Genomic DNA, 23,014 nt, shown 5'->3' with positions numbered 1-23,014 from the left:
GAGTGGGAAGAGCAGCTCCTAATGCCAAGGAGTTTAGTGGGCACCTTTTCCTCAGACAGCACAGGCTACCTTCCAAAATCACCCTTGTAAATATTAGAAAAGTGCATTTTCTGATGGAGGGAGGGAAGGACAGAAAGGAGGGAATGAGGAAGAAGGAGGGAAAAGGAGGGAAAGGGAGCCTTTACCTGTTTGTGAACCTTTGTAAGTTGTTCCAGGTTGTTCTCAAGAAAGGAAATTTTCTGCTTCTGCGCAGCGCTTCCACCTCCATCATCACTGTCCAGTTCCACACTCTGCACACAAAATTGCAGCACTCAGCAAAGCCAGGCACAAAGTCAAGGGGAAGCTCAGCTCTTTGGCAAATCTGAGCTCCCCAAAGGCAGAAAAGTTTTACAGAGCCTCAAATTTAAGAGAAATTATTTTAACTCTTCACTTGATATTTAGGAATTGCATTTTCCCTTTACACAAAAACAAAAAAAAACAAGCTATTTTTACTGAATTATGGGGGAATCCTGAATAGGAAAATCAAACAATACTAAATAATTTCTGAAGCTCATCATCTTTTGTAGTTGAACTGGATAAGTTCATTTCCCTCAACCAACATTTTCCTTATCTAATAAGGACCAATTAAAAGCTGATAAACATCACAACAGTTTTAATCTTGATTCTCACTGCTACTAAAAAAGACATTATCCCATTTTGTAACTGCATGCACTAAAGGCTTCCAGCAAATCACAAGAATACTGCACAAAAAGGAGAATATTTGGGTTTAAAAGAGTGGAGTTTTACTTTTTTAACACGGGTGGTAAGATCCTGGACAAACAGTTTGCGCAGATTGTGAAGAGTCTGAAGCTCCCTTGCCTGCAACAAAAATAACAAAACATTATTTTTTAAAAAAAACCACAAATTACTAGGATATAGTAGATGCTCTGGTGTAAAAGTTCTCCTTGGATTTGAGTTGGTAACAGGAGAAATGAACTTGGGATTCTCTCTCTAGGAATCACATTGGCCCAAACTTGAATGCCACAAAATAAAGCCCCAAAACCACCCTGAAGAGAACAACTTCTCCAAAAATGGCAAAACCAACTTTAAAAAATTTTAATTTAGTTAGTTCAAAGCTGTTTACTCAAAAATTAAAATATACATCACCAGGGCATACAGAAAAGCTGAATTAAGTGTAATTAAGACCTACCACTGTTTCCTCCAGCCCTTTAAGGTCTTCTCTTGCTTGTTCTCTTTTATCATTAAGGAGTCTGCAAAGATCACAGCATGGAACATGAATCAGTCACAATAAACAGAGAAGAATCAATCAACATCCACCTGCAGCAGCACATCTGCAGGTGGCAGCAAACTGCACATCTCTAATTATGCTTTTGACTGCCCCAAATATCCAATTTTACCACGTGGAAAGCCTGAGTCACCACCTCCATATTTGTGTCCACACATTGGATTTTTCTTTCTCATTTCCAGGAAAGCCTTTATCTCAGATATCTGATTTAAAACCCCAAAAAAATCAACAAAACCCCACCAAAAATTCCCACCTTCCCAATGCTTGTTTTGCTGTCTGTTAAGGAATGAGAGATTTAACACTTGATGGGATATTTTATAAAATCAGAGCTCTAATAAACTCTTTTTGGCAGTTATCAAAGCCACTATAGAAAAAACTGTGGTATAAAAATAGAGAGTAATTGGTATTTATTTATTTATTAGTTGCTCCTGTTGGCTTTGTTATTGAAATGATGCCTTCAGTGTGAATATTCCAACACAAACCCTTTTCCATGGACACATGAAGAGGTTCAGGGACACCAGGTGCACTCACATGAGCTTTTCCAGTTTCATTTCTCTTTCCTGGTCCTCAATTTTTAATTTATCATAATCAGCACTCAGCTTCTCCTGTTCCAGCTGCAGCTTCTGGTTCATGCTGGAAAAGTGAAAGGAAAAGTCAGCTCAGCCTGAACCCCAGGAGGAAGGGAGGGTAAATCCCCACTAACAAAATGGGATTGGGCAGAGAAAAAGTGAAGCTGTAACTCTCTACTGAAAAATTCTGGAAGAAATGAAGCATAAAAAACCTAAAGGAGTTTATTTTACAGTATTGGAGAGCTTAATTCAGTGCTTTGTTTTGTTTGCCTTAAAGGAGGATACAAATTGTTGGCATCTTTCTGCTTCCTCATTTCCCTACAATTAATCTTTGGCCACACAATAAATATGATCAAAGCATGCCTAAATTTTAGAAAAATAAGAATACAGGAGCAACACATGACAGAATCACGTTGGTGTGTGAGGAAAAAACATTAAAATGTGTGAAAATGGGAGGTGCTGGACTCTCAGAAGGTTTGGGGCAGCACTGGTTGCTGTGGGACAACCTCAAAACCTTCCTGGGGATGAACTCAATGACCTTAAAGGCATTTTCCAACCCAAATGATTCCATGATCCTTTAAAACCTGCTCTCCTCCAAGCTCCTCTCACCTACTGACCTGCAGGTGCAACATTACCCTTTTTTTTTTTTTTAAACTCTATAATTTTATGGCCTTGTTAAAGCTCCCCAATAAAGAATTAGACACCGTAATCCACCCTTGCAAAATAATTACAGCCTGGGCTGCTGCGTGTAAGGACAGAACTTGCAAAGAAACATCAATCAAATCTAAAAAACCAACCCCAAAGCATCCCAGGACAGAGGGAGGGGTGGAGAGGGTGAACTTACTCCCTGATTTCATCGATGATTTTCTGCTTCTCTTCGATTTCATCCCTCAGCCTGGACAGCTGCTTCTGGTGGGCTTCCCTGTGGCTCTCCATCTGCTGCTCCAGAGCCTTCTGCAAACACCAGGGCAGCACTCAGGACACACAGCTCCCCTCACCCAGCTCTGGATTTGGGGGAAAACCTCCAAACCCATTCAGCAATCTGCCTGGCATTTCCTTCTCTCATCACAAAACCCTGTGCCTGCTCATCCAAACGTTTAATTCAGTTTTTAGCAACAAATATACAACAATTTTAACGAATTTTAACTACATGAAAACCAAGGGCTTGGCCACAAATGACACTGATTTTACCCCAATCCTCTCTTACTTCTCTTATTCACCCAGGAAATATTTGCACAGCTCTACCTGTAGCAGAAATAAACCCCAAACCTCTGAGAATTGTTTATCCTTGTACAGCTCTACCTGTAGCAGAAATAAACACCAAACCTCTGAGAATTTTTGGTACTTGTACAGCTCTAGAAATAAACCCCAAACCTCTGAGAATTGTTTATCCTTGTACTTGTACAGCTGTACTTGTACAGCTCTAGAAATAAAATTCAAACCTCTGAAATGTTTTTGTACTTGTACAGTTCTAGAAATAAACCCCAAACCTCTGAGAATTGTTTATTCTTGTACAGCTCTATCTGTAGTAGAAATTAAACCCAAACCTCTGAGAATTTTTGGTACTTGTACAGCTCTAGAAATAAACACCAAACCTCTGAGAATTGTTTATCCTTGTGCTTGTACAGCTGCATTTGTACAGCTCCAGAAATTAAACCCAAATCTCTGAGCATTGGTTTTCCTTGTACAGCTCTATCTGTGGCAAAAATAAAACTCAAATCTCTGAGAATTGTTTATTCTTGTGCAGCTCAACCTGTGGCAGAAATTAAACCCAAGCCTCTGAAAATTGTTTATCCACGCTCCTGCTACTGAAATTGTTATTTAAATTGAAATTCTAGGAGTAAATATGCCTTGAGCAGCAGGAAAAACTCAATTTGTCTCTTTAGACTGTTAACAAAAGGTTTGGTCTTTTTTTCTTGGAGCTGTAATCACAACTGCTTTAATCATTTAACAATTTTACAACTGCTTTAATCACTTAAAATTTTTATAATGGAGGGAAGAGTTCTGCAGCTGGCAAACCTCTATCACCATCCTTGTAAAACTGTCTTTTTCCTTGTTTGCAATTTGCATTTCAAAGGGAAAAAACCAGAAAATGGGTTTATATATTTTATTATTATTTCCAGGAGATAATCAGAATTCCAGCCAAACTTTGGGGAAGTAGCCTCTTTTAAAATCAAATTTATAAGAACCTAAATGATATTAACCTCAGCAGCCTCATTCACTTCTGAGCAAATTGACTTTCAGCAGCAAAAAATTAGTGTAACACAGAGGTGAATCAATGTAATTTTTGGCCATGTGAACAGGAGGACAAATTTCCACCCCAATGAACAATCTCACACAGAAATTCCCTCAGAATTTCCACTGTTCCAAACTACCTTCATCTCCTCTGCATCCTGGAGTCGTGTCAGGTGCTCCTTCTCCTTGTCCTTGAAGCTGACTTCATGCATTTTTTCTGTTTGAAGGTGGAGACAGTTTAACTTAAAATTTTAAATTTAAATTTTGGATTTTTAAACAAATTTAATATATTCCAGGAGACTGAATGGAGATTCTGTTCTAACAATGCAGGAGATGATAAAAAAAAAAATTTAAAAAATTTAAAAGTCTTGGCCCCCACCTGCTGCTCCCTCAAAAAAAAATCCCTTGTGCAGAAATCCAGAATGATTTTAAGGCTGTGAATTTATACAACCCAGGAGTTTAGAAAAACCACAAGAACTTCTTCTGATACCTACACAATTTTCCACATTAAATTGGAAGGGGAAAACCAAGCAATCCCTAAAATGAAGTCAGCTGGGAAAGACACAACTTGTGCACAACTAAGGGAGGCAGCTTTGTTTGAACGGGGCAGGGATTTTGCAGAGGGACAACTGAAATTCAGCTAAATCCAGAATTTCACAGAATATTTTGCAAGGCTGATTGGTGCTGTTTGGTAAAGGATCTGTGTGGTGATTTTATAATTTTTCACGCCATTAAAACACAAGAGAGTTTTCTAAGACAGGAATGATGGGCAGCGTTGTACCTTGAGCGCGTAACTTGGCCAGCTCCTCGTTGAGAGAGTCCTGGGACTCCTCCAGCTGCCTCCTCTTCTGCTCCATGTTCTGCATGTAGTCTGTCAGGGATTTGATCTTTGCTTCGTGCTGAAAAGACAGGGAGCAGCAGTGAGAGGGGAGGATCCCCTAGGAATTCACAAAGGAGTGAACACAGAAAGGATTTCCACATCCAGAGGTGATGACTGGGAGAACTCACAGCTAAATGTCTGGGAAGGAGCTAAGAGATCCAAGCTGTGTTTTTTAGAGGTCACAGCCCAATTTGGAATTCAGGCAGTAATCCCAAAACATCCTTGCAAGCTCCTGGCTGGGTGTTAAACCAACAGCAGCAGCTTTTTAAAAGCAGCAGGACACCAGCCTTGAGCTGACTTTGGGATCTTCACCCTGCAGAAGCTCAGGTGGACTCTCCCCAGCCATCCTGAGGGTTTGGTTCTTCCCAAAAACCTTCTGAACTAGAAGGGCTTATGGGGAAATAAAAAACAGCAAAGTTTCCAGTGAAAACACCCAAAATAGAATTGAAATATTCTAATTTGAGGATAAAAATTAAGATGCTGTCTGGATTATTGCATCTTCATTTAAAAGATTGAGTAGAACTGAACAAAGACAATGTGTTGAAGGAAAAGGGGCTCTCCCTGCTCCAGGTTTGTTCAAGATAACTGCTAGGGAATGAAATACAGGAAATTGGATGATGCCTTTCCCTTCCCACGTCCATTCCCATGCAGGTGAGGGTGTCAGAGCTCTCAGCCCCTCTCCACAGCCATCACCCACTCAGAACCCCCCTCCCACCCCCTGGATTTCTATCCCACAAAGTTTTCCATGGTTTTTTGCAGTTTGCTGCCTCATTTTCTCAGCAGCACACCCACAGAGCAGATCTGGGGAGATCCCCAAAGGTTTGGCTTGTGAAAAATGCAGACAGTGATCTTTTAAAGTGATCCAGGATACAAATTACAGAATGACAGAATGAACCAGGTTGGAAAATCAAACAAATCAACAAATTCCTGGTGAGGAATCACCTCCAGGGAGGAATTTCAGTGCTATTCCACCAAACACATTTTTAGAGACCTACAGCAGGACGTGACCTTGCCAGAGCTCAGCACACAACCTCAGGATGTGCTGAAAAACACTGAGGGGGAGGAAAACAAAAAAACACCCAAGAATCAACAGTGCTGTGCTCCACAAGGCCCATGTCTCACTGCTGGCACACACATTCCGTGGGGAAGGAGGTTGGGAAGGTGAATTGGGTTGCAATACAGGATGCGACCACAAGTTTGTATCCTATCACCATCTGTTAAACCAGGTGGGGCAGTGATCCTGATCTCTGTGGGATATCTCCTGTTAATGGCCAGCTGTTAAACCAGCTGGGGCAGGGATCTTTATCTTTTCACAGCCCATCCTCCCTCCAGGAGATCTCTCCTGTTCATGGTCATTGAGTCCCAGGGCATGGCTGATAAAATTCCATCATCCCTTGGGGAGATGCTCCAGCCAGGGGAGGAGCCAAACATTTCCTACCCTGATAAAATCTGAGATTTGGAACATCAGAGCAGCCTTTCCCACTGGATCCCAGAGGAAAACCAGACCCTTCCACATCGTCCCTGGGCTTGGGAGGAAACTGCACCTTGTACAGGAGCACTGCTCCAGCTGAGCCACATCTGTCACTGCAGGAGGATGCAGCCACCATGGGATGGGACTGCTGCCAACACCCTGCCTGACGGGTGTCAGGCTGTACTCTGACTGTGTCAGGGTTTGGGGTTTGTTCTTTGTAGTGCTGTATTTCTATTTTAATTTCCCTGTTATTCCTAATTCCCATATCTTTGCCTGAGAGCCCCTTGATTTCAAAATTACAATAATTTGGAGGGAGGGGCTTTACATTCTCCATTCCAAGAGAGGTTCCTGCCTTTCTCAGCAGACACCTGCCCTCCAAACCAGCACAGAAGGCCACCCAGGAGGACCCACCTGGGAGATGAGGAGCTGGCAGGCTGCGAGCTCCCTCTCGCTGGCGTTCATCTTCCTGTTGGAGTCCATCTGGGCGCTCTCCAGCTGTTTGCTCCTGTTCACCAGAGACTTCACCTCTGATTTCATCTTGCTGATGTAGAGCCTGGCCATGGTGAACTCCTCCTCGATCACCCCGTTCACATCTGCCAACTGAGCACACAGGGAGTGCCAGCTGCTCCCAGCCACAGCACCCTGAGCTTCTCCTGCTCTGGGAGCTGGGCTGGAGGCTTGGGCTGGGATTTGGGATGGTTTTACAGGGCAGGGATCATTTCAGAAATAGGGTTTGGAAAAGAGAATGAGTTATTTCTGAAAATTTAAAGGTCGTATTTGGAGGGCAAAAAAACCCAGAATTGGGATCTTTTCACAAAGAGCACTTATTTTATTAAGGAGACATCTTCCTTCAGAGCTTTTGGGTTGGTTTTTTGGTCCTTTTATCGTGTATATTTTATTTATCTTGAGTATTTCACATTTGTGTGAAGGGGTATCACACAGGGTTATCATATCCAGGTGTTAGGTGGGATATCAGGGAAAGGGTGCTGGGCACTGCCCAGGCTCCCCAGGGAATGGGGACATTCCTGAGGCTGCCAGAGCTCCAGGAACATTTGGACAGCACTCCCAGGGTGGGATTTTGCAGGGTCAGGAGCTGGATCCATGATCCCTCCATGGTCCCTTCCAGCTCAGGATATTCCACTGAGGGGCTGTGCAGGTTCTCACACAGCTCAACTTATCTGCTTCCCCTTTTTTTTCCCCAGCACTGCCAAGGGGAAGGGAACATGTGCTGTTTCTTCTCCCAAAAATCCTGAAAAATGAGACTTTCCAAAATTTGCAATCTGCTCTGAGATTAGACACGCTTGGAGAAGACGCTAATTGCCAACAAATTTGAAATTATTCTCCTAAACACTCCTCAGTCTGGCCTTATTTCCACTGACAGCTGTCCCCTGAAGTGCTGACATCTCAGATCCTATAAAAACTTCCCAAAACTGCCTCTGCCTCCATTTGCAGAGATTTCCTCTCCCAGTCCCTGCTCCTACGGCCACCAGAGGCTGCTGTGACATCTCCAAAGGCTGGAATCTGCAGCAGCACGGGGACAGCAGGGATTGTGTCCTCTGCAGCAGGACAGGCTGGAGCTCCTGCTGATCTGAGAGAGCTTTGGCAGGACATCAAAGAAAAGTGAACTAAAAGTAACAAAAAAAAAAAATGTATGGCAAGGAGTTTTCGTACATCACAAAAATGAACTTTTGCCAGTTTTAACCACTGCTGCTTCTCATGTGGTTTTAAATAGACAAAGGTGGCAATAACTCCACCAAGGAGATTTTTCCTGGCCATGGAAAGATTCCCATCACTGCCATTTAGCCATGACCATACAAATATTTTCTCTGAAATCAGCATTTTGTTCTTCTACAAATGTGACAAAGTGAGCAGCCACCTCCTGTGCTGTACCCCCAAACCAAGAGCCACACAAAGGCAAACCTCAAAGCAGGGTCGACCAAAACTGGTCAAACTCCACCAAAATTCAGAGCAAACATTGGCCACCTCAGAAGCCAATATTTTCATATTCTGGGAATTCTCAGTCATGCCAGCTAAGGAAGGAGTTGGGCTATGTGTGTATTGTTTTGGGGGGAATTCAGACCCCCATTAATCTGTTCAGTGACTCCCAGATGGGCTCTGGCCCCAAAAACTGAGCTGGGAATAACTGGGAGCCTCTCCCAGCCAGACAAAGAGCTCTGCAGTGTCCTCCTGTGTGCCCAGCCAGGATTTACACAAAGTCCTGGGAGAAGGACTGCTGGACCCACACATCCCACATCTGCTGATGCCCCCAGGGCTGCAGCCAGGCTGGGAGAGCTGGGAATGCTCCCCTGGAGAAGGGAAGGATCCAGGGAGAGCTCAGAGCCCTTCCAGGACCTAAAGGGGATCCAGGAGAGATGGAGAGGGGCTGGGGACAAGGGAGGGAGGGACAGCCCGCAGGGAATGGCTTCCACTGGGAAAATGAAATTTGGGTGGGATATTGGGAAGGAATTTCTGGCTGGGAGGTTGGAGAGGGGCGGGGATGGAATTCCCAGAGCAGCTGTGGCTGTCCCTGCATCCCTGGAGTGGCCAAGCCTGGGACAGTGGGAGATGTCCCTGCCCATGGGAGGGGATTTGGAACCAGCAGAGCTTCCAGCCCAAGCCCTGTGGGATTCCCTGCTTTGCTGGAGTGTTTTCCCTGCAGGAAGAGCACGGGGAAAAGGGAGAAGACACAAAGCCCACGCACGGTTTTCACGTCGTTGGTGCCGATGATTCCCCCGATCTCGCCCAGGTCCTTCAGCAGCAGGTTCAGGATTTCTGTGGCTCTCTTCTTCTGGTGGTTGCTGAGCTCCTGCAGCTGGCCCAGCTCCCTCTGGGTGGCTGTCAGGGCACTCTGGAAAGGGTTAAAAAGGAGAATTACCCTCCCCTCTGCAGGCTGGGCAGTTTCCATGGGGGATTTTCCTCATTCCAGCTCCACCTTGGCATAATCCACTTTCACAACTCATTGCCACCAAAGGCTCCTTTAGATCTATTAAATGTAGCAAATCCGCTAAGAATCTGATTTGCATAATGCATCAAAGGAGGTTAATCATAGGGAAATAGGTAGAGAGGGATAGAAAATTCAATTTTTTCCAATGGATTTGGTGGTAATCTGTTTTACTAGGGGAGATAACAAAGTCTTTAATGAAACAGATCTGTTAACAGCTCCTTAAGTTGATGTAATGAATTAAGGCAAAAGGATGCTTTAAGCTACTAAACCAATCTTGATTTTCCTCAGATCCCATTTTTTTCCTTGAGATCAGGAAAGCTGAAAAAGCTGATTAATTTTTTCCCTGCTTCCTTCCTCGAGGTCCCCTGGCTCCCTGTGAAATCCCAGCCCCGCTGCACAGAGTCCAGAAAAACCACAAAACGCCGCCGCTTGCACGAGGCAGATTTTCACAGCTTTCTTGGCAAAACACAGCTTTTAAATATCCAAAACACAGGATGGCCACTTGTCACATCCAGCTCCTTGCTGCAAGAGCCACAATCTGCCACCAGCTTCCACAGAGCAGCTTCTGAACGACCAAAATTTCGTCATTTAACGAAGAGACACCAGCGGGATTTTGGGAATGGTCAGGGAGCAAGGAGGATGAACAAGTTGCTCTTACACTTTTCTGTGCCAGCTCATCTGCCAGTTGCTCATTAGTCCTGGTTTTGTCTTCCACTTCCTGGGATTTCTGGTCATAGTTGACAGCCAGCTCTTCCAGGGCTTGCAGCACCTCCTTCACTTCATCCTTGGCCGCTTCGTTCTCGATCTGCAGCCGGGTCAGCTCCTCCTGGATCTTCTCATAATCCCTCCTCGTGGAGGCCAAAAGCTGGGGAGAAATGGCACAGCAGCGTTAAGTGACCCAAAAACTCCTCCAAAAGATAATAATGAAAAGGAGAAAAGCAGGCAAAGAGAGAAAAAAAAGGGTGAGCGCAAATTGTGCGTGCAGGACGGGAGAAATCCTGAAAGCAGCACCAGCTCCAGCATAAATGCATTTGACAGAAGCACAAAAAAAAAAAAAAGCTCTGAACATCAACAACAAGAAAAACCTTCACCAAATCCTACTGTGACCCAAGACTGAGGCAGAGAAGTTGATTTTCAACAGTAGCAGAGCCCCAAAGACATTTTCTGCCCTCAATCCAGCGCTGCAGCTCAGACCAGAAAAATCCCCAAAAGTAAAAGGTTTCAGCAGGGGCTCAGGGCTTGGAACTGAGCTGAGGAAAAAGAGCTCTGAGGCAGCCTCAAACACCTCATGGCTTTACAGGAACACCCTGATAAGCAAACCTGAGGTGATTACTCTCAGTTATCATCTGAAGGATGATGCTGAGGGCAGATTAGCTCCTGTTTGCTGGGGGGAATATTAATCTCAGAAAAAAAATAATGACTTCACACACACTCTATAATGAGTGTTTCCAAGCTTATTAAATTTATTATTTAATAACTTATTATTATTAATATTTTTAAATTATTCTTTGCACGCTGCTGATTGTGAGAGGTCGCTGGTTTAGTCCTGTCCCTCACCCCTGAACCAATGTTCAGTGAGATGCTAAAACCCTGAAAATTCAGCTGTGGTGTCCCCAGCACAACCCCAGCCCCACCAGCAGCCCTGCACGGCAGGGTGATGTGAAAATAAATAAAAGTGACACCTAGCATTTACTGCTAATACTGCACTTTCAGGAGTAATAACAAAATCAGGGCTTGACATGGCATAAAAACATAAAAAAATAAAAATAAATCAGATGAAACCAGGGCAGGAATTGTGAGAGGGCTTCATGCTCATCCTAACAGCAAAGTTTGGATATTCATTCACAGAATTCACCCCTTCCCAAGAAATATGGATTATGGATTGGTGTAACTTTGCAGACTGAAATAAAACCTTCCCTGTTGAAACGTTTTGGGTGGATTCCTCCTGATCTGTCCATCCAGCAGCAAGTAGACCACCCAAAAAACCAACATGTCCCTGAAGAAATTAGGTTTTTTTATTTTATTTTATTTTTTGGCTCCTGGAAAATAGGAAACCAGGCAGGCAGCTCTGGCACATGCCCAGAGAGGATTCAGATGTGAGGGAAATTTATCTCTCTGGTAAAGCTGCAGCCTCAGAAGTGCACTCACATTATGGAAAAAAAAACATTGGATTGCCAGAGCCAGATGGCATGTAAATATTTAAACAAAATAGCTTCAAATAATCTTCCTGCTAAACACAGATGGAATTATTATTTACATTTACTTAAGGAATTTTCTGTGTGAACATCACTGTGGCTATGGGAAGTGTAGGTGTGCATCACCTACAGCATGAACAGGGAGATTCTGGCTGATACTGGGTGGAAAAATGGAGCAAGGTTTGCAAAAGCCACCAAAAAAAATATTTAAAATGAGCTGAAAACAGAGGGGAAATGTTATTATTATTATTATTAATAATATTATTATTATACATTTTAAAAATCATTTTTAATTTTTTTATTATTTTATTTTTATTATGTTGGTGCAGCCACAGGCAGCACTGTGCAGTGCAGGGCAATCAAATCAAGCTGTGGCAAGAGAATGAGGAGCTTCATCTTGGAGTAAAATAAAAATAAAATAAAAATAAAATAAAAATAAAATAAAAATAAAATAAAAATAAAATAAAAATAAAATAAAAATAAAATAAAAATAAAAATAAAGCTGGAGATCCCCCCAGCCAGAGGGAGCAGGTGAACCCTGAGTGATGAATATCAGACATGTTCATAAATTGCATTTTTTCTCTAATAACACCTTGGAAACTTTTAATGAGGGCCTGCATACAGAATAAAAAAATTCCTGAGAAATATCACAGCAATGTTTGGGGAACTTGGTGTTGCTGCCTCATTTGGATCCTCAGAATTCCTCCCAGACTGAGTTTAGTGATCCTGTTCTCCATCCCAAACCCAAGAAAATATTCATTTTAGGGGCAGAAAAGATGCAATCAAACGTTGGAAGTGAGCAATCCCAGATTTTCCAGCAAATCTGTGGCAGCAGCAGTTCTCAGTTTTTCCCATCTCCCAGATTGCTGCCTCTAATTGCCAAAATAATGATAATTAGCAATTTAATATCAAGAAATCTCTAACTGCCTGTAGCCCAGAGTGCCTGGATACTTGAATGGGCACAGAATTATCAAAATTCACATTTGGAGTGAAAAATCCTGGCCCCTACCTGGGAGCTGCAGGGATTGTTATTTCAGGTTTTATCGAGGCTTAATGAGAATATTTTGAAATTTCATGTTTAAACCTGGCTGACACCTTTCCCACTTGAATTTTAGCCAGTTAATCTGAGCAGCTGGGACAGAATCCTTGAACAAGGGGCTCAGGAGCAAAATGTGAAAGGTTATTTTTAGGTGGTTTTATTTATTTCAGTTTCTTACCTCCTCTTGATCCAACATTTGCTGCTTTAATTTTTCAGCCAACTGGCTCTGCTGATTGATTTCATCATCCTGCAATGAAAGAGGGGTGGAGATTTTTAATTTCTTTTCACAGCTCTCATTTGATCACTTTTCCAGAAAAGAAAGGGGAATAATACAACAAACTTTGTGTATGTTGGAGTGGTATGAGGGGAGAGAAAAATAAATAGATATAAATACATAAATATATAAAAATTAAAAATATATTTAAAATATATAAAAAATAAATAAAAATGCACAGAGCTCTGCAGTAAAAGCTGTCAATATTGGTATAAATTGTGATATTTGGGGTTTGGGATCAAATATCTTCTCATTTCCCAAAGTTCTGTGCCAAATTATGCTTCCCATGTTTTCTAGGGAAAAATCCAAACCCAATTCCAGTTCCCTCCAGAATAATTTAATGGAATAATTTGGGCTTTGCTATTTTTGATGAGGAAAGTGAAAGAATGACTGAATTTATTTTCCTTTTCCTGATCAATAAGTGAAAGCTGAGCATTGCTCCTGGGGCTGCAATCAGAACAAAGCTGTCATTTCACTGCTGTGCAGGGACACCAAAATTAAGGTTCAAACACAATTCCTTTGTGTCCACAAAGAGCCAAACCTCACCATTAACAGGCAAGGACACACTGGGCTTTTTCCTGCTGTTTTTCTGCTAATTACAACTGAATTTTAAAATTGAGTATTGATTCATGATGAGAGCTGCCCCTTTTTTTCTAGGCAGCCTTTTTGTGCTGAGTGGTTTTTTCTGGGCCTTTCTTTTTTTTTTTTTTTTTTTTCCTTCCTACTTTTCATCTTCCCACAAGCCAAAGCTCTTAATGGCTGGAGAAGGGAATTGCTGAGAGCTTTAAGTGCCACTGATGTCCCTCAAGCTGTGCAACGAAATAAATACAAAATTAAATAAATAAAGGAGCCAGCTGCACTTTGTGCAAACAAAAGGGGGGTGGGGATGTGTTACCCTAAAAATTCTAATAGCTGGGATTATTAAGGACAGTCACCCCTTTTTTTTCTTCTTTTTTTGTTTCTTTTTTTTGTTTTTGTGAGTTTTTCTTGTTTTGTTTTGGGTTTTTTTTGGTTTTTTGGTTTTTGTTTTTTGGGGTTTTTTTGTTGGGTTTTTTTTTTGTTTTTTTGTTTTTTTGGGTGTTTTTTGTTGGGTTTTTTTTGGTTTTTTGGTTTTTTTTACTCCTGGTGATTCCAAGGTGTCGTTACAATTTGCTGGGGGATTTTACACAAATTACTGAAGAAAAGGGAAAGCCTGAACTTCAAACTGAAGGAAAACTGGAGAGTGCTCCCAGGGAAAGGGGGTGGGAGAGCTGACAATATCTGCTTTTATTCAGAATTTGGAATTTTCCAGCTCACAATGCTCAAGAAATGGAGGGAAAAAATGCACCAATCTTGGTAATAATTTTAAAAAATGAAAGATTGCCACCTTATCATCCAGCTGCCTGTAGAGGCTGGCGATCTCCTCGTCGTATTTCTGCTTCTCCTCCGTGGAGATGCTGGGGGTGATGTTGTCAATGATTGGGGTGTTGTCACAGGGCTCCAGGTTCTTCTGCTCCTTGGCACTGATCTGCTCCTCCTCAGGCACAGCTTCTCCTGCAGGGACACACGTTGGGAAGGACAAGGGTTTGACTCTGAGCAAAGGGTAAATCCATCTCAAACAAAAAATGTTTTTTACCAAGCAAAAGGATTTTCTCAGACAAACAAAGTTGCAAGTAGAGAAAAGATCTCAGAATTTTCCACTGCAAGAAAACTGAAAAACGACTTCTGGCTTAAACTGTGACACATTAACTTTTTGTGATTGGAAAATAGTGACATGAATATGTTAATGTCAGTAGTTATGATGGGTAATAGTGAAGGTATTGATTGGTTGTCGTGTTTTAAGGTGATCTGCAATGAAAAGTAAATAATGTAAGTAAATAATTGCAACCAGAACTAGAAAAGCTTTCAGACAACTCACAGCTGTGGCTGTCACCTCTGGGCTGGGCTCTTGTCACCCAGAACCCACAAATTGCTGCATCATTTGGATACAATAAACAGCATTTTAAATCATAAATAAATTGCTGTATCATTTGGATACAATAAACAGCATTTTAAATAATAAATAAATTCCTGCATCATTTGGATACAATAAACAGCATTTTAAATAATAGATAAATTGCTGTATCATATGGATACTATAAACAGCATTAAAAAAAAATAAATTGCTGTATCATATGGATACTATAAGCAGCATTTTAAATAATAAATAAATTTCTGTATCATTTGGATACAATAAACAGCATTTTAAAGAGCCCCTCTGGAGCTCCACATCCCTCATTTTAAGCTCTTACAGACACAGCTGGTGAAAATCCCAAAATCCCAGACCCAGGGAGAGCTCAGGATGCTCATTCCCAGTCCCTGAGGGATTCAGGGCAGCAAGGAAGGGATTTGTGCCAGGGAAAGGTGTGGGGAGTTGGCCCAGCCTTGTCAGGGTGACAATCCCATGGAAATGCAAACTCCATGACCTTTGGGAGCTCTTTTCCAACCTTAAAATCCAGCAGCAGGTTGAACACCAAAAAACATGGAATTCCAGGCTCTCCTTTCACTCCCCTGATAGCCAGGATTTGCTCCATGGATTAGAGGTGTAAAAAAGAAGGGAAACCCCCCAAATCCCAGCATTTAAATCCCTCTTCCTCCAGGGATTTCCAGCTCCAGGATGGACCAGGAGAGCAGTGTTTAAAACAAAATTCAACTCTTGCTTTGCAAATTCCAGCACAAACACCAACTGCCAGACAGCAGACACAGTTCCTACAAAATCCCATCCCCAGTGAATATTCCCAATTACAGTTGTAAATATTGAGGTTATAATTGTAAATATTGAGGTTATAATTGTAAATATTGAGGTTACAATTGTAAATATTGAGGTTACAATTGTAAATATTGAGGTTACAATTGTAAATATTAAGGTTACAATTGTAAATATTGAGGTTGCAAGTGCAGGCTCAGAGATGAGAGAAGGGTGAGCTGCTCATGGCAGAAATTAAATCCACCCTCACCAGAGGCTGGGAAAAGCTCTGGGAGCCCCTGGATGCTGCACAGGGGGTGGGAAGGTGACAGGATTTTACCTTTTCCAGGAAAAATCTCCAATATTTTAGCTCCTGAAAGCTTTACCAACCATTCCTCTTGCCAATTTATCTCACTGCCAGGAGAACAGGTCAACAGGACCAATACATCAAAGCCCAGAAAAGCTGAGTGAGGCCCCAAAGCAAAACAAAAAGGGCAAGAAAAAAGCACAACCAACTAAGCAGATGATTTTTTTTTTCCAGCTCAAAGCACAAAAAAGTGGAATTTGAAATCAAGCAGCATCACCTCTATCAAGGTTCTCCACTGCAAATATTTTCTGCCCTGTTTCTGAAGGCCTGAGGGTATTTTATGTTATTAATGGGGGAAATGTGAATTGGTTTTTTGCTGTTAGATTTCACTGGAGCAGAGAAGGAAAGGTGGGGTTGGTTAGAATGCAGTGCACAGAAAATATTCCTCAGGCTGTGGAGAATCCCAAAAGGAATGTTTAATTTCTCATTCATTGGATGAGAACCTCCTGCCTGTAAAACACAGAAAAATTGGGCAGCTGGAAGCTGAAATCTTCAGTGAGAACTGAGCTCAAACATTTCCTGCTGCCCTTTCCTTCTGTAAAATAATTCCTGGAATAAGCTTGGAATATTATCCAGGATGTGATAGCTGTGACAGTTCCCTTTGTAAAAGCCTCCATCATTCCAGAGGATGGGATTGGAGGTCAGACAAGAAATCAATAATCTTCTGAATGCACCAGGGAGGGGATGAGGATATTTAAACAAAAGGATCCAGCCAGGCTTTTCTAAAAAAAAAAAAAAAAAATTAGCTTTGGATTGGTTTTTTGATTGTTGTTGGTTTGAAGGTTGGGGATTGATTTTTAAAATGTGAAATAATTCAAACTGAGGTTGGTTGGCTAAAATTATTTGCTGGCGTTCCAGATGAAATTCAATTTTTGAAATTTGTTTTCCAGTGAAAATTTCTTTCATTTGTGGGTCTCCATATTCTGCCTCCTGTATGTTACAACCAACCCAGATCAGCAATTCCCCACGTTTCTAATCAGAAAATTGGCTGTTCTCAACAAAAATTTCATTTAGAAGCCACAGGAGCAGACAAATGGTGATTTCTTCTAACCAGATGCCACTCTTTGTCATTGGACTAGAGGACTAATTATTCTAATGTGAAATTCAATTATAAAATCCCCCAAACCCAAGGTCCAATTACCTTAAAGCACAATGATCCTTCTGCCTGAGGGGCAGAGTTAAAGAAAGAAAAAACAAAAAAAACCCACAGATATAATGATATTTTCCTTTTTTTAAATTCCTATCATTAACAATATTAAAGTTAGTGATGCCTGCCATGTTCTCTACCCTGAAATCCCTGATTTTGGCATTTTTCACTGGTTTCTCCTACCAATGCCTGCTGGTTTGCCTGGTTTTTGCTTCTCCACCTTTCAGGATGATGATGAAGTGTGAGTTATAATGAGAGTTTAGATTTAGTGATCAGAGCCAATTAATTAGAATTGTGATTTAGGGCAAGATTTCAACACAGACACATCCAGCTCCCAATTTTTGGCACCTACCATTCCTCCACCTGTTCAGCTCCAGCTCCAGGTGCTGGATGACATTCTTTAAACTCTTGTTTTTGTCCTTCTCCTTCTCATATTTCTTCTTCCACTCCTCTGCTGTCAGCTCCAGGTTCACAGACACTGTGTTCTTGATGGTCTTGGCCCTGCACAGCAAAACCCAGGATTTGGGATTTTTATTTGGGATTTTTACATCCCAGTGTAACAGTGGGGAGTGGGGATTTTGCAATGATACAGAGGGAAATGAGCAGAGAAATTGTGGATTCCCCATGGAAAAAAGAAAGGGAAAAGGAAAAAGAAGAAAGGGGAAAAGAAGAAAGAAAGGTGAAAAGAAGAAAGAAGGGGAAAAAGGGAAAAGAAGAAAGAAAGGTGAAAAGAAGAAAGAAGGGGAAAAAGGGAAAAGAAGAAAGAAAGGTGAAAAGAAGAAAGAAGGGGAAAAAGGGAAAAGAAGAAAGAAGGGGGAAAAGGAAAAAAGGGGAAAAGGAAAAAAGGGGAAAAGGAAAAAAGGGGAAAAGGAAAAAAGGGGAAAAGGAAAAAAGGGGAAAAGGAAAAAAGGGGAAAAGGAAAAAGGGGAAAAGGAAAAAAGGGGAAAAGGAAAAAAGGGGAAAAGGAAAAAAGGGGAAAAGGAAAAAAGGGGAAAAGGAAAAAAGGGGAAAAGGAAAAAAGGGGAAAAGGAAAAAAGGGGAAAAGGAAAAAAGGGGAAAAGGAAAAAAGGGGAAAAGGAAAAAAGGGGAAAAGGAAAAAAGGGGAAAAGGAAAAAAGGGGAAAAGGAAAAAAGGGGAAAAGGAAAAAAGGGGAAAAGGAAAAAAGGGGAAAAGGAAAAAAAGGGGAAAAGGAAAAAAGGGGAAAAGGAAAAAAGGGGAAAAGGAAAAAAGGGGAAAAGGAAAAAAGGGGAAAAGGAAAAAAGGGGAAAAGGAAAAAAGGGGAAAAGGAAAAAAGGGGAAAAGGAAAAAAGGGGAAAAGGAAAAAAGGGGAAAAGGAAAAAAGGGGAAAAGGAAAAAAGGGGAAAAGGAAAAAAGGGGAAAAGGAAAAAAGGGGAAAAGGAAAAAAGGGGAAAAGGAAAAAAAGGGAAAAGGAAAAAAAGGGAAAAGGAAAAAAGGGGAAAAGGAAGAAAAGGGAAAAGGAAAAGCTCTCGAGTCAGACTCAGGAGTTCCTGCTCTTCCCTGGGTAAAAATATCCCAAATTTCAATTCTCCTAACAACCACCACTTTATTATTGTGCAAGAGCTCAGCTCCAACCCAACCCAAACAACTGTGCCAGGAAATGCAAAGCAAGCAGAAAAGAATGCCCAGCACCTACTCCAGCAAATCCCCACTGAAAAGGGAAACCAAACCAATCACTATGAATTAAGAAAGGCTCAGATCTGCCCTTCACTGCTCAGACACTGAGTCCCTTCCAGTGCCTCCAGAGCTGTTGAATAAAGCAGAGAACAAGGGAAAGAATAACAGAGAAACCCCCAGCAGTTTATAAAGCTCCAGTGATTTGCACTCTGTGGCAAGCTGGACTTTTATTACCTTAAAAGTATTTTTTAAATACTCCTGTGCTTTTAAAATAATTCCTCGTGGTCAGGGTTTACACTTTGTTAAAAGCACAGCTCGAGTTTCCACTCATTTAACTGTACCAGGGGAAAAAAAAAAAGCAAACCACCACACCAGGAAGTTTCTCCTGATGATGGATGAAGCCCTTAGTGACAACTAAAATTAAACATGAGATAAAAACACAAGAAAAGATGGAGTAGAAAAAGAAAAAGCTGATTCACCACTGTCAGAGGAGCACTGGTACAAGAGCTCCTCTGAAGATGGATTTTATTCCTGACATTTATTTTAATGGTGACATAATTCTTTCTTTGCCCAGGAAAAATGGAGGAATCAGCAGCCAGCCACGAGCCATGGACCTTCCTTAAATGCTGTTGAGGTCCCCAGTTGTGTCACAACAGAAAAATGAGACAAAACAACCCAAGAGGCTGGAAAAGAACCCCCATGAGACATTCCCACCCAAAATCCTGGCAGAGAACCCTGGGTGGATGATCCATGGGCTGCTCTGCTCAAAGCACCAGTCCTGCCAGGGAAATACAAATTATTTCCTTCCTGACAACATGAGCAAATCCTCTCTAATATTTCCCTGCTTTCCCAGGTCCTGCACTGCCACCCTCAAAATTTTCTCCCTCCCAGGAAACTGTGGAATATTTAGCCAGGATGTGCAGAGTCAGTCAGAAAACTTTGCCCCCCAAAAAATGCAAATTTTACTGATTACTGGAAGGAGGAATGAAACCAGGAGGAATCCAAACTGAAATTGAGCTTGGAAGTTGGAGTTCAGAGTTGTCCATGCTCTTATTTCATTCCTGCATCTCAGGATGTTTGGTTTTGCTCCACACATGATGTGATCAGTAAAAGTTTGGATCTTCAATAAATCATGTTCAGCTCACAATGGGGGGGGGAAAAAAACCTACAAAGCAACTCTTTAATCTGATTTTGTTCATGGCCACTGCCTCTTTTTGCAGTCCAGGAACTCCTCGTGGTGGGAAACAACCCAACTTTAAACAAAGACAAAGGTATTGTATCCTCAAACTCTCCTAACTCACCAGTATTTTTCCTTTCTGCTGCTACACAAACCCAACAAAATGAGTAATTTTCCAAAGGATCCCAGTTCTCCTCAATTACCACAAAAGCAGTAATTACATAACGAGCCTGACCTATTTCTGCAAACTTTCCCAATGTGTTTCACATCACTCTTGTCAATAAACACACATGGAAGAGAAATTTTCTTTATGGATCCTTCCATATTTTTGTTCCTAAATTGTCCAGATCCTCCAAACATCAGATCCATGAGCTACCACAGCAAGCTCTCAAAGCTCTCAATGTTACACATTCCACACTCTTTAATTTCCCCAATTTTAAAATATACTTTCTACAAAAATGATATAATGATATAATTTTTTATAACGATGATCCTTGAGGTGGAATTCAGAAAGACACCTTTTAAAAGCATCAACAGCATTTTGTTAGATGAAGCAAAACTGAATTTTTCCAATTTTGCCCAGTGCCTTTATCTTTCCCATAAAATTCCAAGGAATTAAGATAACCCTTTGTACTTCCTGCAGGAAAAATCAACCAGGAAAGAATTCAAAAATCCCTCCATGGATTACCCAATCCCTCCCCAATTTCCAACCCCACCCCTCTCCCAAGCAGAGCAGCTGTTGGCCAACACCAACATCGATTAAAGAATAAAGAAATAAATAAAGAAAGAATAAAGAAACTCTCTGAAGTTTTTTAGCAGCTCCAGGAAGCCCCAATCTCTGGATCCCAAAGGAACCAGAGGGACTCACCTCTGGCCAAACATCAGCGTGGATTTGGTCTCGGCCTCGTTGAACACGGAGGGGGAGCAGCAGATGACAATGGTGGTCCTGCAGTTGCCCCCCAGGGAATCCTGCAGGATCCTGGTCATCTTGCTGTCTCTGTAGGGAACGTGGCTTTTCTGGTCCAAACACAAGCAGAAGACAAGGACAGCTCTTTTAGCCAGTGTGGTAAGAGAGAACATGGGCCCATGGTGACAGGAGTCACAGTTTGTTCTGGTTGTGCCAAGATCTGACACTGAGAGTTAATTCCTTATTTTGGGCACAGCTGATTTACCAAAATATGAGTTCTGGTCTAATACTGATATTCAACTATGACAGACAAAAGACTCTATAACAATTTAAAGTTATAAAGTGAATGTTTATTCAGCCCTGGGCAGCAGTGTGAGGTAACCCTCTAACACACACTGCACAATCACAGGTGGTCACAGAGTCTGTTTATTGACAAAAAGTTCAAACAAATTCATATTCATAATACCAGCCCCTCCCATCCCTGCTTCCCATGGTAATTAGCTGGAATGGCAATTAAGCAGCGTGGTTGGCTTCTTGAATTAAGTCTGGGGTCGTTTTTGTGGGGAGGGGTCTTAAAAGGAGGAAGTAAGGTGAGTCTTCCTCACCCTGAACTCATAATCTTTTTTATCAATACAAATGATTTCTGGGGATAGTCCAATTTTATAAAGAATGAGTTTCTGGTTGCAATTGTTCATATTTTTTGACCTACCTACCAGTTTCATCCTTTCCCATCGCAATCACAGCTGAGCAAACATAAATTGACAGGCAATCAATTATTGAAGTTTCAGGTAACTATCTCAAGCTCTTAACTAAAATCCTAATTTCTTTAAGATTGGTGTTTCACAGCCAAAGCAGTTTCTGGCTGCCCAGCCAACATTTTCTCCCTCCAGAGATGAAATGTTACCTCCTGTTACTTTTTCCCTTTTTTTTTTCCTGTGGGGGGCAAAGAAGCAGATAAACCCAGCCCCTCATCCCCCCCAGAGCCAGGATTACTCACAGTTCCCTCTGCCAAGGCCGAGATCACATTGCCCAGAGCAGACAAAGACTTATTGATATTTTTAGCTTCATCCAGGACAGCCCCCTCTGCTCCAGTTTTGCTGACCTGCCAAAGAGAGCAGGCAAGAGTCAGGCTCTGCTGGCAGCTCCAGCCCTGCAAAGCTCAGCCTAAAGATGCTCCTGGAGGAGCAAAACCTGGCTTAGCTCAGTGTGGGCAAGGAGGATTAAACATCAACATTTTATACCCAACTTATATCAACTTTTATCACTTTTTTCTTAGTGTAAGGCTGCAATAATTCCATTTTTCTCCCACTCCAAGAGTAAGTTGTCCCTGATTTTATCCAGGGAGAATTCTGTGCTCACCTGGGGAGATTTGGGAATCATTTCCAAGGCTGAGCTGTCTGTACACACAGGGAGACTCAGCATTCCCAAAATGAGCATCCTGCCTTTGTCTTCTGCTTGCATGGACCAGAAATATCAAAACTCACAGATTTTGTTCATGGCCACTGCCTCTTTTTGCAGGCCACAAATGATATGTGGTGGAAAACACCCCATTTTCACAGCAAGACAAATGTATTGTGTTCTGCAGCTGATAAATTCTATTTTACTCCTAATTTGTTGGTATTTTTTGTTTCTGCTACTACACAAATAACACAAAATCTGGATTTTCTTAAGCATTCAAATACAGGATAAATCCATATATTTTTCTCTGCATTACAACTACCTGTACTTTCACCTAAAAATGCCCCATGACACGAAGGGAAAGCAGTTGTGTGTTTTAAGAAGAAATCCATATTTCAGGTTTTCTGTGCCATGTCCAGACACAACAAACCACAAAAGTTTATTTTTCCAGGGGAGAGGAGTCCCTGCCCAGGCCCTCATTTTGTAAACATCATAAAGAGCTTTTAATTGAACATCTCAGTGCAATCCTAGACATTAACATGATTAATCACTCTGACAAATCACTCCTGCACTGCACCCATGGGTTATCAATGAATGCAATGAGTAACCCAAAATCCCAATAAAGCTGATTTTGAACACTCCAGAAAACATCAGAATGAGAACTGGGAAACATTTTTGCATTGCAGCACTGTTCTAAGGCATTGCTCTTTTGGTAAATAGATAAAAGTCATTTTCTGGGGTTTATTTTTCTACATTGGAGAGCAGAAATTGTCACCACAATCAAGAT

The 23,014-nt window shown here is 41.6% G+C and overlaps 1 protein-coding gene across 1 annotated transcript in view; it reads right to left on the bottom strand.

Moving 5' to 3' along the window:
• Positions 1–23,014, bottom strand: part of KIF5C (kinesin family member 5C) — a 66,414-nt gene that overhangs the window by 9,107 nt on the left and 34,293 nt on the right. Inside the window, exons 9-23 of the mRNA XM_033064696.1 lie at positions 21,827–21,931; positions 20,791–20,939; positions 17,463–17,611; positions 14,259–14,425; positions 12,797–12,865; positions 10,043–10,249; positions 9,142–9,288; positions 6,852–7,040; positions 4,871–4,988; positions 4,230–4,306; positions 2,699–2,808; positions 1,817–1,918; positions 1,190–1,250; positions 787–858; positions 186–290 (exon numbers count right to left, since the gene is read on the bottom strand). Coding sequence (XP_032920587.1) covers positions 186–290; positions 787–858; positions 1,190–1,250; positions 1,817–1,918; positions 2,699–2,808; positions 4,230–4,306; positions 4,871–4,988; positions 6,852–7,040; positions 9,142–9,288; positions 10,043–10,249; positions 12,797–12,865; positions 14,259–14,425; positions 17,463–17,611; positions 20,791–20,939; positions 21,827–21,931 — 1,827 coding nt within the window. The remainder of the gene's footprint in view (positions 1–185; positions 291–786; positions 859–1,189; positions 1,251–1,816; positions 1,919–2,698; positions 2,809–4,229; positions 4,307–4,870; positions 4,989–6,851; positions 7,041–9,141; positions 9,289–10,042; positions 10,250–12,796; positions 12,866–14,258; positions 14,426–17,462; positions 17,612–20,790; positions 20,940–21,826; positions 21,932–23,014) is intronic.

This window comes from Catharus ustulatus, chromosome 7, assembly GCF_009819885.2.
Source record: "Catharus ustulatus isolate bCatUst1 chromosome 7, bCatUst1.pri.v2, whole genome shotgun sequence".
In the NCBI taxonomy this organism is placed as follows: domain Eukaryota; kingdom Metazoa; phylum Chordata; class Aves; order Passeriformes; family Turdidae; genus Catharus; species Catharus ustulatus.
The sequence above is the reverse complement of the archived record's forward strand: the minus strand, read 5'-3'. Positions and strand labels throughout refer to the sequence as shown.